Raw genomic sequence first — 15,319 nt, forward strand, 5'->3', positions numbered from 1 at the left:
TGTGACGACCGGAAAAATCCGAATATTTATATTAGTTATATATTTGTTGATAATTTACCAGGCTTGTGTGCACTTATATTTATGCCCCTAACCTAACTGAGTTTGATTCGAATACAATTCAATCGACTAAAAACTTATCTCCTAGAAAGAAATGTAAATCTTTAAAACCTGCCTAAACGTAAGTACACGACATATAATTTCAAAAGTAAATCTAATACTATCTTAAACAACCTGATACACTTTTCAACAGAACCAACTCAATTGATGGCGTCAATTACTTCCATTGACCCGTGTTTTACCAAAGACTATATCAAATTTTACCGTTAACAGTTTGGTTTGGACTCGCATTAATTGGCTCTCAAGCTGAGCCCAAGCCTCCTTCATATACAGCCCTAGCTGTGGGTGTAGAGAGAGGAGAGGATGAAGGGATCTGCTAGCACATGGTGGTGTGGATGATGCCGGTAGCCGATATAGACGAAACTCTCGCCATCTCATGGTGTCTCAACATAACACCGCGGGCACCGCTTTAGCCACTACTCTCCTCATCTCCCTTCCCTCTTCTCCTTGGCTCCACACTCACTCCCTCCCGCCGCCGCCGCCGCCACGCTGCGCCGTTGGCCGGTGGCATGATGTGCGTGAAAATCCAACCTCATATAGCATTTAGTCTGTACGATCGGATGCTGTTGTATAAGTATGTGATAAAATAGGCGGTATATTTAAGGATAAATTTTAAATACTATTTTAGTAAAAAGTAAATTTTAAATAGTAAAATTATTTTTTGGTCATGTTCTTTTTATAGGGGTGGAAAATACGAGCAGATAAAACATATAGTAGGGCGTTAAAAAGACGACGCTAGGAGCAGAGCCGATTGAAAACGATACAGGGAGAGAGAGTGACACTTTTAAAACCTTTTTTATGTTGCACGCATCCAGGGAGGATGGCAGCGGAGAGAGAAGAGTCCACCACACAGAGGAGAGGAGAGGAGAGAGAGACCGTAGCAAGAGGTGTAGTAGTAGAGGAGAGCAGAGAGCCGAGGCCTTGGCCAGGAGAGAGAAGGGGTAGGGGGAGACCGGGAGAGAGGTTGCCGCAGAGGCAGAGCCAACTGCACAAGGCAAGGGGCACGCAGCCACGCAGTGCTCCTGCTTGCCCTGCCCCTGCCCACCCCCACCTCCTCGCTGTTCTACTGCTGCTCTACTCTGGCTGGCAACGCATCGCGTCGCGCGCCCAAGCAAAGGCTCCATCAAACACACACCAAGAAAGAAGAAGAAAAAAAATCCCCCGCCACGCCGGGCTGCTCCAGATCTCTCAGCCGCGCGCGCGATTATGTGGGATTAGGTAGATGAGGGCGGCGCTGTTCGGTGCCGAGAGGAGCGGGGTAGTGGACCTCGGCGGCATCGGCGGCGGTAACAGGGGGCTGTTTTGGCCGGCGGGGAAGGGGGGCCTGGTGGTGGTGGAGCCGAGGTCGGTGCTGGACTGCACGCGCAGCCCGAGCCCGCGCAATTCCACCTCGACGCTGTCGTCGTCCCAGGGCGGCGGCGGGGCGGACTCGACCGGTGTGGCGGCGGTTTCGGAGAGCAGCGCCGCCGCCGCCGAAGCCACCAAATGGGGAGCCCCCGGGGAACACGGGGGCGGCGGTGGCGGCGGTGGCGGCGGTGGGAAGGAGGACTGGAGCAGCGGCTGTGAGTTGCCCCCGATACCGGGGACCCTGGATGTGGGGCTCGTCGGAGGAGAGGGCTGGGACACCATGCTCGGCAACGCCGCCGCCGCCGCAGCCGGGCAGGATCAGTCATTCTTGAACTGGATCATTGGGGCCGCCGGCGACCTGGAGCAGCCCGGGCCGCCGCTTCTTGACAATGCGGGATTCGGGATCCCGGCCGTCGACCCGCTGGGCTTCTCTCTGGACCACTCCCTCAGCGGCGTCGCCTCCGACCTGTCGTCCTCCGGTGCGCACACCGCAACCGGCGGCGCGGGTGGCGGCAAGGCTTCCCTAGGATTCGGTCTCTTCTCGCCGGAAGCCACCTCTCTCGAGCAGCCGCCGCCGCCGATGCTGTTCCACGAAGGTATCGACACGAAGCCCCCTCTTCTGGGCGCGCAGCCGCCGGGCCTCCTCAACCACTATCACCACCAGCCGCCGAATCCCGCCGCAACCTTCTTCATGCCTCACCCATCCTTCCCCGAACACAATCACCAGTCGCCACTCCTCCAGCCACCGCCCAAACGCCACCACTCCATGCCTGATGACATCTACCTCGCCCGTAACCAGCTACCGCCTGCGGCGGCGGCGGCGCAGGGTCTCCCGTTTTCACCACTACATGCCTCGGTTCCGTTACAGCTCCAGCCTTCGCCGCCACCGACTCGCGGGGCGATGAAGACGACGGCTGCGGAGGCCGCGCAGCAGCAGTTGCTGGACGAACTGGCAGCGGCGGCAAAGGCAACCGAGGCTGGCAATTCCGTCGGCGCGCGCGAGATATTGGCGCGGCTCAATCAACAGCTCCCCCCTCTTGGGAAGCCCTTCCTCCGCTCCGCCTCCTACCTCAGGGAGGCCCTCCTCCTCGCACTCGCTGACAGCCACCATGGCGTCTCCAGCGTCACCACGCCGCTCGACGTTGCCCTCAAGCTCGCGGCCTACAAGTCGTTCTCCGACCTGTCGCCCGTGCTCCAGTTTGCAAACTTCACGGCAACTCAGGCACTTCTTGATGAAATTGGTGGCACCACAACTTCCTGCATACATGTCATTGACTTCGATCTCGGTGTTGGCGGTCAGTGGGCTTCCTTCTTGCAGGAGCTTGCGCACCGCCGTGCTGCTGGAGGTGTGACCTTGCCATTGTTGAAGCTAACAGCTTTCGTGTCGACTGCTTCCCACCATCCATTGGAGCTGCACCTTACCCAGGATAACCTTTCTCAGTTTGCCGCAGACCTTGGAATTCCTTTTGAGTTCAATGCCGTCAGTCTTGATGCATTCAATCCTGGGGAGCTTATTTCTTCAACTGGTGATGAAGTTGTGGCTGTTAGCCTCCCTGTTGGTTGCTCCGCTCGTGCACCACCGCTGCCAGCAATCCTTCGTTTGGTGAAGCAGCTTAGTCCGAAGATTGTGGTGGCTATTGACCATGGAGCTGATCGTGCAGACCTTTCATTCTCGCAGCACTTCCTGAATTGTTTCCAGTCTTGCGTGTTCCTCCTTGACTCACTTGATGCTGCTGGTATTGATGCTGATTCTGCCTGCAAGATTGAGAGGTTTCTGATTCAGCCTAGAGTTCATGATATGGTGCTTGGACGGCACAAGGTACACAAAGCAATAGCATGGAGGAGTGTTTTTGCAGCAGCTGGGTTTAAGCCTGTTCCGCCCAGCAACCTTGCCGAGGCACAGGCAGACTGCCTCCTGAAGCGAGTGCAGGTCCGAGGATTCCATGTGGAGAAGCGCGGAGCTGCTCTCACGCTCTACTGGCAGCGTGGTGAGCTTGTCTCCATATCATCATGGCGGTGCTGATCAGCCATAAGCTTCACCCCATCAACGTTCCACCAGCGCTTGCAAGCATTGTCAACTCCAGTAATGTGCATTTTGTTTTGCAATTAAATGTTGCAACGGAAATTGTTGTCTCAAGTTGTTGAACACCTCATATTGCTTTTCATCACAGCTTATTAGCTAGGCCTAGTGGATTTAGCAATATCGGTGTCAATCTCTGTAGTTAATGATGCTGCTTTAGGTTCTTACCATGCTCTGCTCTATTAGCCATTATCATCAAATTCAAGACACTGCTGATGAGTAGAGAGGATAATTTGACCTATCAAATGGTTCTGTGGTACAGAATTGATATTTGCTTGCTGTTGCTGTGTTAATTGTGCATTTCTGTTGTTATGCTTATGGATTGAACTGAAATGGATGCATTTCTGTATTTCAATTTTGCAATGGTAGAAATCATTCAAGGCAATGGGAATGGCTATAATAGGAGTAAACCATATGGATATATTGTACATAAGATTTACTACAGCTATATAGCCTTTTGGCAAACAGCAAAGGTTTCCGGGTATATTTGAATTCGTAATCAGGTTTCAGAAGAGAAAGAAAGATATTTTTTGGAATTTATAATATGATGTGTTAAGGAGCCAATGGTGTCACCATCGTTTATCTGGCCACCTGTAGCTCCAAATTTTCAAAGTTTAGTTTGTCTATTGCTGGATGAAACGTTTTCTCAACAACCCTTGACTGACCATCAACTGTACAAGAGTGCCGATGATGTTTCTTTCCGCAACAAACAACAAAAAGAATATTGAGTATCCTCACACTCCTGGAATGGATAGCCATATTGGTGCTTCATTTGCTAATGTGCCAAACACATAGAGCAAGTAACATGATAAATTCACGCTTCACAGTCCATTCAGTTATATTTCCACAATAGACTTAATGCCAGTATAACATGACGAGTGCAAAACTACAAATGCTTATTGTAACTTCTAGGTTATGTCCTGTGACGAGGTATGCATATATTCCCATTGGCGAGATGGTACATAAATCAATGCTTCGGTTGTCAACTTGTCATCCTGGGTTTAGATCGTTTTGCATTTCGGGAGAGTCCTAGTTTTCTTGGTGATGTGTTTTTTCATGATTGTGCCTTGTCGGTGCCTGTTTTCTTGACCAACTGCCCATCCAAATGTGCCGGATGTTGCTCCATGCATATTCCAAGGAGGCCATCGCTTCGCTTATCCATGGAATAAGCGAAACGGTATATTTGTAAACGAAAAATAATTTGTAAATAAAACTTTTATATACGTGTTCTTAGCGACCTAAAAGCAAAGGCTAAAAAATAAAATACAATGAAAAAACATCAAAAACAGCTCCAAATTTAAGGTTGAAAATTTAAGTATTGGCTTATAAGTATAAGCACAAGCCGAAAGATGAGACCGCAAATATTCTTTTGCTCCGTTTTCCATTACTGGTCACTTTAATTGTCATCGTCTATTTTTTACACTCATATGCATTTTGAAAAAAAAAAAGAATTCTGTACGATTCGTATCCTATTCAGCCCATTGAAACAAGAGATTAATTCCTACTAATTCCTTTAAAATAATAAATTCTTATAGAATAGCTATCCTGAAGGAAAATAAGCATGAATAATGAGCATGTTTTCCCTTTTCCTACATCTTGCTCCTATGAAAGTTCTTGTATTTCAAAATCCGATAGTAATGCTATGAGCATGCCATTTGGGGTTATACTGGCTCCTTTAGAACACACGATTGGAGCACACATAAATAGGAAAAATGCAGAAATAGAATGTTACTCCCTCCGTCTTAGAATATAAGAACTTATAACCGGATGAGACATTTCCTAGTACTACGAATCTGGATAGAAAATGTCTTATCCGATCTTAGGTTTTTATATTTGGAATGGAGGGAGTATGTGTTATTGAATCCTGCAGAGATGAAATCTACATGAGTTTGCAAAATATTTTGTTTGGTAACCCCATAGGAAGAACATAGGACCTCTACACAAGCAAGAGAGAATATGAGGTGTGATGATCTCATTATGTTTGTTTTCTTCTAAAAATTCCATGAAACAACCCATTCTATATGAATTTTGAAGGTATCTTCAGAGCTATTCCTTCAGAACAAGGATCATATAGGATTTTTTTCCCTGGGGATTCATGTTGTAGGGCACTTTTGAATCGTGCGAATGAAAAAAAAATAGAGGAATAGGAAAAACGTAGAATTCTAATAGGAATGCAAGTACAAAATAGATGATTGCAAAACATAACAAAAACACAGGAATGACCGATTGATTGAACCATAGGAAAAATGCATGAATCGGATAAGAGAGATAGACTCAAAGGAAAGTTTCTAAGAGGTTGGAGCTCTTGCTAAATTTTCTCCACAATCTCTATAAGATTGTCTGTTCCATTGGAATTTTAGATGATAAGATATGATTCAATCATTTGTTTTAAAGGGTTTCATAGGAAATTTTCCTATAGGATTGAAATCATCCAAAATTCCTATGTTTTTCCTCTAAATCGAAGGGGCTCATATTCTTCTAAGGGCTCCGTTGAAACGCGGGATTCAGAAGACACGTGAATAGGAAAAACATAGAAATAGAAAGTCATGTCTTTTTGAATATTACAGAAAATTGATTCAGACATGAATTTGTAACAAATAACATGTTATAAAACCGGCCTCAAAATCACATCGGAAACCAAACGCGGAAGAAACACCATAGGAGATCCAAACACGGTGACGACACCGAGACACGATATTTGATAACGGAGTTCAGCCGAAGCCTACATCTCCAGGGCACTGATTACGGGCACTTCTCCCTAATCCAGCATATTACAGCATATCAGAGTTACAACGACTCACGGCCGGTCACCGCCGGCAGCCGCTACCTCTCGCTATGCTAAATTATCATGCAGTTACAACATGCACGCCCCTCTATTTATGAGAGATCCTAGGATAGAGTCCGACTCTTACTCTAGTCCTAATACATTTTACCACTCCAAGTTCTAAACTGTAACCGACTACATATACATATTCGACACAAACTTTAACATACCATTTGTCAACACCAAAACAAAACCATAGAAACTGCAAGTCTTGCAAGTCTCCAGGAAGAGAAAACATGAGGCTAGACCTCACGTTGACTTTTCTCCAAAATTCCTATGAAATGGGACATTTCACAAAAATTTCAAAGGATTTTGTGGAGGCCAATTCTTTGGAACAGAGGACCTAGTAGGATAAATTTCCATCCGATTTTAATCCTCTATTTTTCCTTTATTCCAAAGCAGCCCTCAGATTCTAGATTTTCGTCTGCACGTTTTCTAAACTATTAAACAATATGTTTCGTGTAAAAGTTTTCTACTTTCTATTAGTTAATTCATTCGTTTATACGCTCAAATAACTATATAAAAATCAGATTATCCATCAATATATCAATTTTAGCTCTCTCGGATAGGACATGTCAATCATAAAAATTCCTTTAGTTATCGTTCGTTCTCCCTTCATTTTTACTTTTTCTTTAGCAATTACTTTTATGTTTTTTGAATTCCTTTGTTTTATAATAGTCCCACGTTGCAAAGGAGTCCTGTTCACTCCCCGTAGAGACATGTCTAGCCTAATTTTTTTACTCATCTACAGCTTGAACACATATAAAAACATCTCTACCAGTGCCATCATGTGATTGTCCTACCTCGGATTAGAAAATGCGAAGAGCTATTCTATTCGCGACTGAAGAGTTGATTAAATTGACTACAAAAATCGGAAAGACCTGGACAAGAACACTGGCCCCTATTTTTTCTAGGGCTTATTTCATCTTTGCTCATCTCCCACATGGCCGTGTCCCCTCATGCCTCCTGTTTCACATTCTTGCCCCCATGATCGCCTGCCCCTGCATTTGCTTCCATCCACTTACAAAAACCAATCATCTGTACTACAAATTGTACTAGCTGGAGAAGCTGGTTTTTCTCGAAGCATGCGTACAAATCTATGATTTGAAGGATTTAAAACACCATGTTACTGGTGTGACATCAGGGTTAGTACTCCACAGTCTCTCACTTTTTTTCCCTGTGCCAGTTAGGATCCTCTACATCAAGAAAAAAACTTTATCAGAGGGTTATTATGCTAATCAAGATTCAGTAATTCAGGATGAGATTTTTTTACTGTTCATCGGAAGCTGAAACAGCACTCAAATTGTAAATTTTGTTCGGGAGGTCTGGCACTTGCTAAACACAGGGACGAGGAACAGAGTAACTTTTGGATTAACCCGGAGAGGTAGAGAGGTTAACCGGTCAATCGGTGTCTATTCACACGGGTGAAATGTTGTTACAGCAGGGACTATCTAGATGGTATTTGACAGAAAAACACCTAAAAATTATGCGAATTCTATACTGTTGGATCGCTTTAAGATTAGTGCTGGCAGTTCTAACCCTACCTCCCCTTGTCATTCCAGGCCCACCGCCGCCTCCTCTCGCGCGCACTGTGCCTCTGCCGCCACCACCCCACGTGCCGCCGCCCGGACTCGCTAGTTGGCTGAAAGGAGTCAACGGTGCCAGCGAGCCCTCCTCCTCCCCTCCCCTACCCTACCCCCTACCCCCTACCCCCTCTCTTCCAATGGATCGCGCGAGTGCCCCCGCCCCGCCGTCTTCCCCGTCTTCGGCGGCTCCCTGCCTCCGGATCCGCCACCACTAGCCGCCACCTTCTAACCACTAACCGCCGGATCCACTGTCTCTTAGCCATTTGCCCCCGCCGCCGACGCCGGCTCACCGCCCTCCTCCATCCCCGCGGTTTCGGCGCTGCCGCCGGCGCCTCGCCGTCCGCCCGTGTCACCGCCCACCGTCGGGCCAGGCCTCCCACAGCCATCCCTCTAAGCCCAGCGACACCCCCCCTCTTTCCCTCCCCCCACCTCTCCTCTTACCTCCATCCCAACCCGGGACCCTAAACACTAATTCCGTTGCTTTCGTCGGGGTCGTCGGAGTTAGAGAAGATGTTGCCGGAGCTGAAGGAGAAGAGATAAGGTCGTCAGAGCACGAATCGTGAAGCAAATCCCAAGATCAGTAATCTGCATGATTTTGGCTTCAAAAATCATTCGCCAGCCATTTAGCCCTTTCCCTAAAAAAATTGGTCATCCTATCCTATCTATCACTCACTCTGATTTTGATAGCACAACGAATTATAATGTGTTGCAATGCAAGTAGAGGATCAGGAGAGAGCCCCCGTTCCTGCATGAGAACGTGCACTTGATCATGAAGCTGACAGCTCCATTTGTTTATCCAAGGAGTGACGACAAGCTACACATTTGTTTATGTCGCCATGCACCCCCTATTGCCCCCCTCCTCTACCCTTCGCTCCAAGTGTTTCAAGCTAGCTACAGCGTGCGTGATGCATGCATATGCCACTCTGGACCTGGGACTCCGGGAGAGAGGGCTAAACCACGCTAAAGTCGGTGCTGCTTTTTCTTAATCCAAGGAGTTAAGCAGTGCCCATCCATTCTTTTGAAGCCATCTACTGTGCTGCAATTTTTTTTTGTTAGGACTTGCAGCTTTCAATCCAATATAGAGTACTCCTACATTGGTTTCTTTGCTTCTGTAGAGAGACAAGCTGCCCGGCTCCCCTCACAAGTCACAACAGTGTATTGTTGGTGAAGAAAAGGATGCCTCGGATCAGGGCAGCTGAATTGGGGGGGGGGGGGGGGGGGGGGGGTGGCGATGCTTTGTAGGAGTAGTACAGCCCTTAATTAATCATGTCAGTTAGGCCGCCTGGCCAGTCTGATTTCATTCAGAGAAGGTCCAAATCAATCACAAATCAACACAAAGGCAACCGCTAACCTACCCCATAAACAACTACCGCCTACTTCTATTTGCAACATGGCGAATTATTTCCAAGGTTAGTTTGGTTTGTTTTGGTTTGAATTCTACATGAATTTCGCCAGAATGTATAGTACTAGTACTAGTAGTATACTGCAGAGAAACCACGATGTTTCCGTGGAGCACAGTGAGCGATAAGACGTGCGGTTAATCTCGGCGTGCCATGGGCAGACTTGGCCTTTCGTCGCACGGATGTAGCAGCAGCAGTGGTGATGTCGCGGGAGAAAAACCACGGCCGGGGGCCGGCCCCCATACGGGACATGTGGAGTGGAGGAGGAGCACCCGAGGACACGGCCTCGTGACAGCGTCGTTCAATTGGACTGGTGACGAGTGAGCGGTCGTCGTCGAGGAGAGGACGGCCACTGGCCACGGCGCGCGTCGTGCGTGCGTGCGAGCGAAACTCCGTCGACCGAGTAGCAGAGAGAGAGGGGGCACGGTGGCATGGCGTCCACATCTACAGATATAGCGCCGTGGATTGTGTTTCACTACTCCGGCATCAGTTGATAGCGAGCAGGCAGAGGGCGGGCGCGGTAAAACTTCCGCGGGCGTGGTGGGGGCACCGACCCGGACACGGGACCACGCCTCCCCACACACACACGCTAGGCAACGTGCGACCAACCGTGCGCGCGCGCGCGCGGGCGGGGGCATGGCATGATTGTGATCTCTCTCTGATCACGTCGCGCGGCTCGTCCCGTGTCATATCTCGTCTCGTGGGATTTCGGGCTTGTCCTTAGCCGGCGAAACAGTTGGATTGGACGGAACGGGCGGCGCGGCAGCCGGCTACAGCGACCGCCAGGCCAACCCCCGCGCGCGGCTGGGGCGGGGGCGGGCGCGCGCGGATGCTGCTGTGACCATGACCGCCTCGTTATCTCCTCGGCGCAGGCTGGGTCTGCTGGGGGTGTGGGGGCTCACACCGGGGCTTTTGGCAAAAGAGGCCGCCTTTGCTTTCGCCTTTGGATGGACGTTCCAAAAGATGGCGATCGAGATCAAATCTTGTGGGGGCAAAAGGAGGGGGATGAGCCTCCTCATCGGCCGATCCGATTTGGTGATCAGCCTGCCTGCCTTGGCCCCCTCCCTGGCCATGCTTCTCCCAACGAGTACGCGCGCGCTGCTGTTAGGTATGCAAAGCCTTTTCCTATCGTTCTTTTTTTTTCTATAAAAAAACTATTAACACTGTGCTGTGCTCTCTCTGGCTCTTCAGTGTCCACGCGACGTGTTCCATATTGCCATATGCTCATATTGGCCAGTTCTTTTTTTTTTCCCCTTGAAGACGGGACAATTGTGCTTTTCCTGGCTTGGGGGCAATACGTTTATGCGCCTCTAGAGGAGTAAGATCATGGAAAAGCACACGAGATTGTTTCCTTGTATGCAAGGGAAGGTACGTAACTTGACCCACTGTGACAAACAGAAAACCCTTGTTGTGAAGGAATGTCGTGTGTTAGTCGAGCATCCACAAACGATCAAATGCATCAATTACTATTCTCTAAAGAAAACTGTCATTATCTAAGAGAGCACTAGCAATTATATATGCTGTTGTCTGAAAGCGTACAGTCCCGGAAGAAACTGAACAGGGTACGCCTCCGAAAACGTTATCTGAAAATCTATCCTTGACCCGAGATGACTCTCAGCTGGTTTTCAGGTTTCAGCAGCTAACGACAAGGGCTTGCACAGTTGCGGGGGATGTGTAGTGTACTCTAGCTCATTAATGAGATGTCAGGTAAGAAAAGTAGTCCTCCAAATCGCATCGACGGCGACAAATGCCCTCGAATAATAGACATCACCCGCAGACCGGCTCATTTGGCCATTTGGGATGCCCACAAATGGTAAACATTCCAACGCCCGTATTACTACCTAACACAAAGTACAGATTCAGAGAAAATATGGACAGATTTTGTGCACACTCGTGCAGTCTCTGTCCGTTCCCTCTCGTGGCAAGCGGTGTAAACTTACCAAACTGCACAATAGCAACTGCACTGATCTCAATCCTATAGAGAGAAGGAGATTTTGCCAATAACCAGAGGAAAGCCTGGAAGCTTTCCTGGACACTGATGTCACTAGCTGCATGCTTTGCTGCAATTCAAAGATGCTGTATTGTCAGCAATCAGAGCTGGCTGGATTTTCTGTCACGTGATAATTTGTCTGCAAATAATTGATCATTGCTCTCCTCTCTCTAGTCTATATTGGCACACACCTGCAAGCAATCAAGAAAGAGAGACTACTCTTCAGGTTCACGACAACTACTTGCACATTTTATTCGACTACTGCACCGTCGCTTTGCATTACACAGAAATGGAAACGGGAAAGATCTGACGAGCTGCTAAACACTATTGAATCGCAAAACCACAAAGAGAGGTCGCTATGGATCGACAAAAAGATGCAAAAGATTAGCCCTAAAAGCACCGTGATTAAGCAGTCGGTCTGATGAATGCCTGCGTGAAATGGGTTTCAGTACTTGCTGGAAAGCAACCGACGCACATTGCAGAGTATTGCTGTCTGGTCCAAACAGAGCGTACAAAGCAAACGGAGCGTAAGTTTCACCCTCTTAATCTTAACAAAGCTCACATGGGTGGTAGTATAATACCCTGGCAATCTAACTTGTTCCTGACATTACAGTACCTCACCTTTCCTACACTAAAGTGACTAACTATGTCGAGAGAAAACTTCCAAACAATTCAGTAGCAATTGATTAGTAGGACGACAGAATCAAATGAATGAGAGGAACAAGCTATCATCAGATCTTTTCCTCAGATACGCCGAGCTGAGCTTAGTTGAGATGAAAGCTGGAAGAAGCCAAGAAAAGACCACCAGGGTTTAAGGCCTGAATCATGAGGAGGAGGACGAAGAATAATACACACCCTGTCCTAATGCAAAAGAGCTTCCTTGTCCTTATCAAGCAAGGCTGCAAGTCTTTGCTAATCTTCTCATCCGATCGAAAAGAAAGCAAGCTAGGGGAGAAGAGATTGTAGTAGTAGTAGTAGTAAAGTGGATGCATGGGGGTGATAGAAAAGGAGCCATGCATTGTACCACCAACAAGCAAGTGCCGTTGCATCGATCTGCAGCCTTTTGATGGACCGGCCGGGGAAGGAAGCAGAAAAAAGATAGCCGTCGATTAAAACAGTCTGTATTGCACCAGCGATCGATGCGTATGGGTGTGGTACGTACTACGTAGATAGCTAAGCTAGGTCGTCTCTCGATCGTCATCTCCCTGGCCCTCCACTGCTCGCAAAGTCTTGTAATAATGCACAGCCTTTTCGGTTGCTAAAGGGAAGAGGGAAAAGAGAGACAGAGAAGACAGAAGTGATCAGATTGTTTTTCTTTTAGCGAAAAGTGATCATGCTATGTACAAGTGAGATGATGATGATGATGATAACGGTGGTCTTTCTTTCTCTCTTCATGCACAAGGGCCGGCGGTCTGAATTCAAACCCCATGGGGGTACATATCCTTTTAAACTTAAAAGGCGTAAAAGAAAAATAAAGGAGAAAGGATATGCCATAAACAGAACTCAGACAGCAGCCATGAAAATGCATGTCTTCATCAGTGATTAGTGAGAAAAGGAGGGAGCGGATGAATGACAACTTGTTTAATTCTCCCTCTGAATAAAGATCTACTTACGTTGTGATACAGGCAGAAAGATGGCATACGCAACTCTCTGTCTAGTGTGCACCTGCAGGGCTAATCTAACCGGCGTGGGTGAGCGCGTAGGGCAAACGCTTCCTCTCCCTTTCGACGAAATCTTTTACGTGCTGCCCGCCCTCAAAAGAATGCACTCAATTTCATGCTTGTCGAAAAGCCCTGCCTTCTCGAGTGAGAGCGATACGTGTGATCGAGCCCCTAGCTTCTCTCTGTGAGGAAACGCTTGTGCAGCAGCAGCTAGCAAGACACCTCTGCAATCCCAATTTTCTGTCAATCACTCGCGCCTTCCGTGTGGTCCTCTTGTCAATCTCTGTGTGCGTGTGGACTACTTGCTTGGCCACTTGTGGCCAAGTAGAAACGCACGGAAAGGAAGCTCTGGAACTCATCAATTCGACCACCGGAATTATATTTGCTCGTCGATCTGTACTCCCAGCTAGCTTCCAGCGGCAAAATCTCACACATGCACAGAACAGTAAATTAGTGACAGATCGATCTCAGCGAGTAGGTAGAAGAACTGTATTAGATAGGATTTTCCTAGCTAGTTGAGTTAACTAGCTTTTTTTTTAAAAAAAATATCAGAACTGCATTAGGCAACACGCACCAAGATGAAGGTTAATAGAGAGGTCAACTACGACTCCATCCAAACAAAGAAAAGCTCGTAGCTTTCATGCATGGCCCACGCAGTTGTGGCCGTGCGGCACCACACGTACAGCGACGACGAAACTAAAGACCGTCGAGTGAGTGCTCGTCGCTGTTGCTGGCTAGCTAGCTGTACTACCCGCTGGCCGCGATCACGGTTATTTTCGCCCTGCTTTTCTCGCGGGTCAATGCTCTAACTCATCTGGATGTAATAGGCGTATAGCTCAGCTATAGCTTATTAGCCAGCCAAATCGATGATATACTGAAATGATCGATCGATCGGATCCATCTGCGAAAAGCCATTTGCTAGTAATACGGTAGCCCACGTGTTGGGGGCAAGGAGAGATCACTAGCTTTCGGCTACTCGCTCTCGCTAGCTCTCTCCTCTTCCCAGTCGATGATTCGCGTTTCGCCGCGTTTCGCTTTCGGTCGTCTCACCATCGATCCATCCGGCCGCGACCTGCCTCAGCTACAGCTTTTTAATTTCCGTTGTGCGGTACGCATGGGCTCGGGATAATCTCAGGCTCGCTTGCGCGGCGAGGAGAGGCCAGCGTACGTACGGCGCGGCGTTGCGCGCTGGCCGATCCGTAAATGGATCGGCCCCGCGCTATTCACCACTAGCTAGCAGTTTGTGTTACACGGAATGGCGATGGATAGAAAGAGAGGGGGTGGGGTGAGGAGGTGAGGTCGACGTGAAGGCTCAAGCGCGATCGAGATCATGAATTGGTCTTTTGCTGCGTGTGGGAGGTGTGTCCATCATGCAAGTGGAGCTGTCGATTACATGTATTGTGTGGTTGTTTTTTTTGTTCTTGTATGTATAGGATTGGATTTATGTATATGCACGGAGAGAGCATTTATGGGTGTGGAGACAAAGCAGAGATTTTGAAGGCAGCATGCAGGAAGTGGTGTAGATCGATCGGATTGTATTGAAAACGTTCGGGGCGTCGGTGTACACAAGTGTGGTTCATGCAATTTGACACTAGAAAGTAGTAGTAGATCAGATGGTCTCTACTTGGAATGTAGTAGTACTAGTAACTATAGAGTTCTTTCGTAAAGGGCATCCCCTGTGCATGATATTGCAGGGGAATATATTCGGAACATCCGTCAGTGTGAAGACTGTTCGTTACTTATAGTATCCCCTCCTCCTTTTGTTCTCCTCCCCGCGTTAGCCAACTTGACTACCTGCGAAAAAGAATTGTGGTATGGCTGTATATTACTTAACCCGTAAGTCTACCGAATATTTCATTTCTGAGACTGGAAAAGTTTTGCACAAAGATCGTGTGTCGTGTCTAAAAGATGTGGCTGGAAGGTTTGGTGAGAGACGATGTGTCTACTTGGAAATCCAACTAGTAGCGCAGCCCGCAACACGGCCCTCTCGGCTTAACCCATCTGCGCGACGCCAAGCCCAGGCGATGCGTTGGCTCCCAGTGGGCTGTTGGCTAACGCCGCAACGTGTATGCATCAGCTTGGCACGACAACCTCGATAGAATAAGTCCATTTTAGCTCCCTTAACTAGTGACATAATCTGATTCGTATCCCTAAATCACAATAGCGGATATCTCGACCCCCGAACTATTGGAACCGGTGCAATTTGATTATCTCGATAGTTTTGAAAGACGGTTTCGCTAATGTAGTGGTGTTGACCTAATATTCGCTAAGGAAAAAAAAACTATAATGATAACAAAATACGTATAGTATCATC

General features: G+C 47.9%; 1 protein-coding gene across 1 annotated transcript; it reads left to right on the plus strand.

Moving 5' to 3' along the window:
• Positions 1-948: 948 nt before the first annotated feature.
• Positions 949-3,790, plus strand: LOC127763407 (scarecrow-like protein 6). The gene has a single exon (XM_052288094.1). It carries the CDS (start codon positions 1,340-1,342, stop codon positions 3,485-3,487), a length of 2,148 nt encoding a protein of 715 aa, XP_052144054.1. The 5' UTR covers positions 949-1,339; the 3' UTR covers positions 3,488-3,790.
• Positions 3,791-15,319: the final 11,529 nt, after the last annotated feature.

Source organism: Oryza glaberrima, chromosome 2, assembly GCF_000147395.1.
Source record: "Oryza glaberrima chromosome 2, OglaRS2, whole genome shotgun sequence".
Lineage (NCBI taxonomy): Eukaryota > Viridiplantae > Streptophyta > Magnoliopsida > Poales > Poaceae > Oryza > Oryza glaberrima.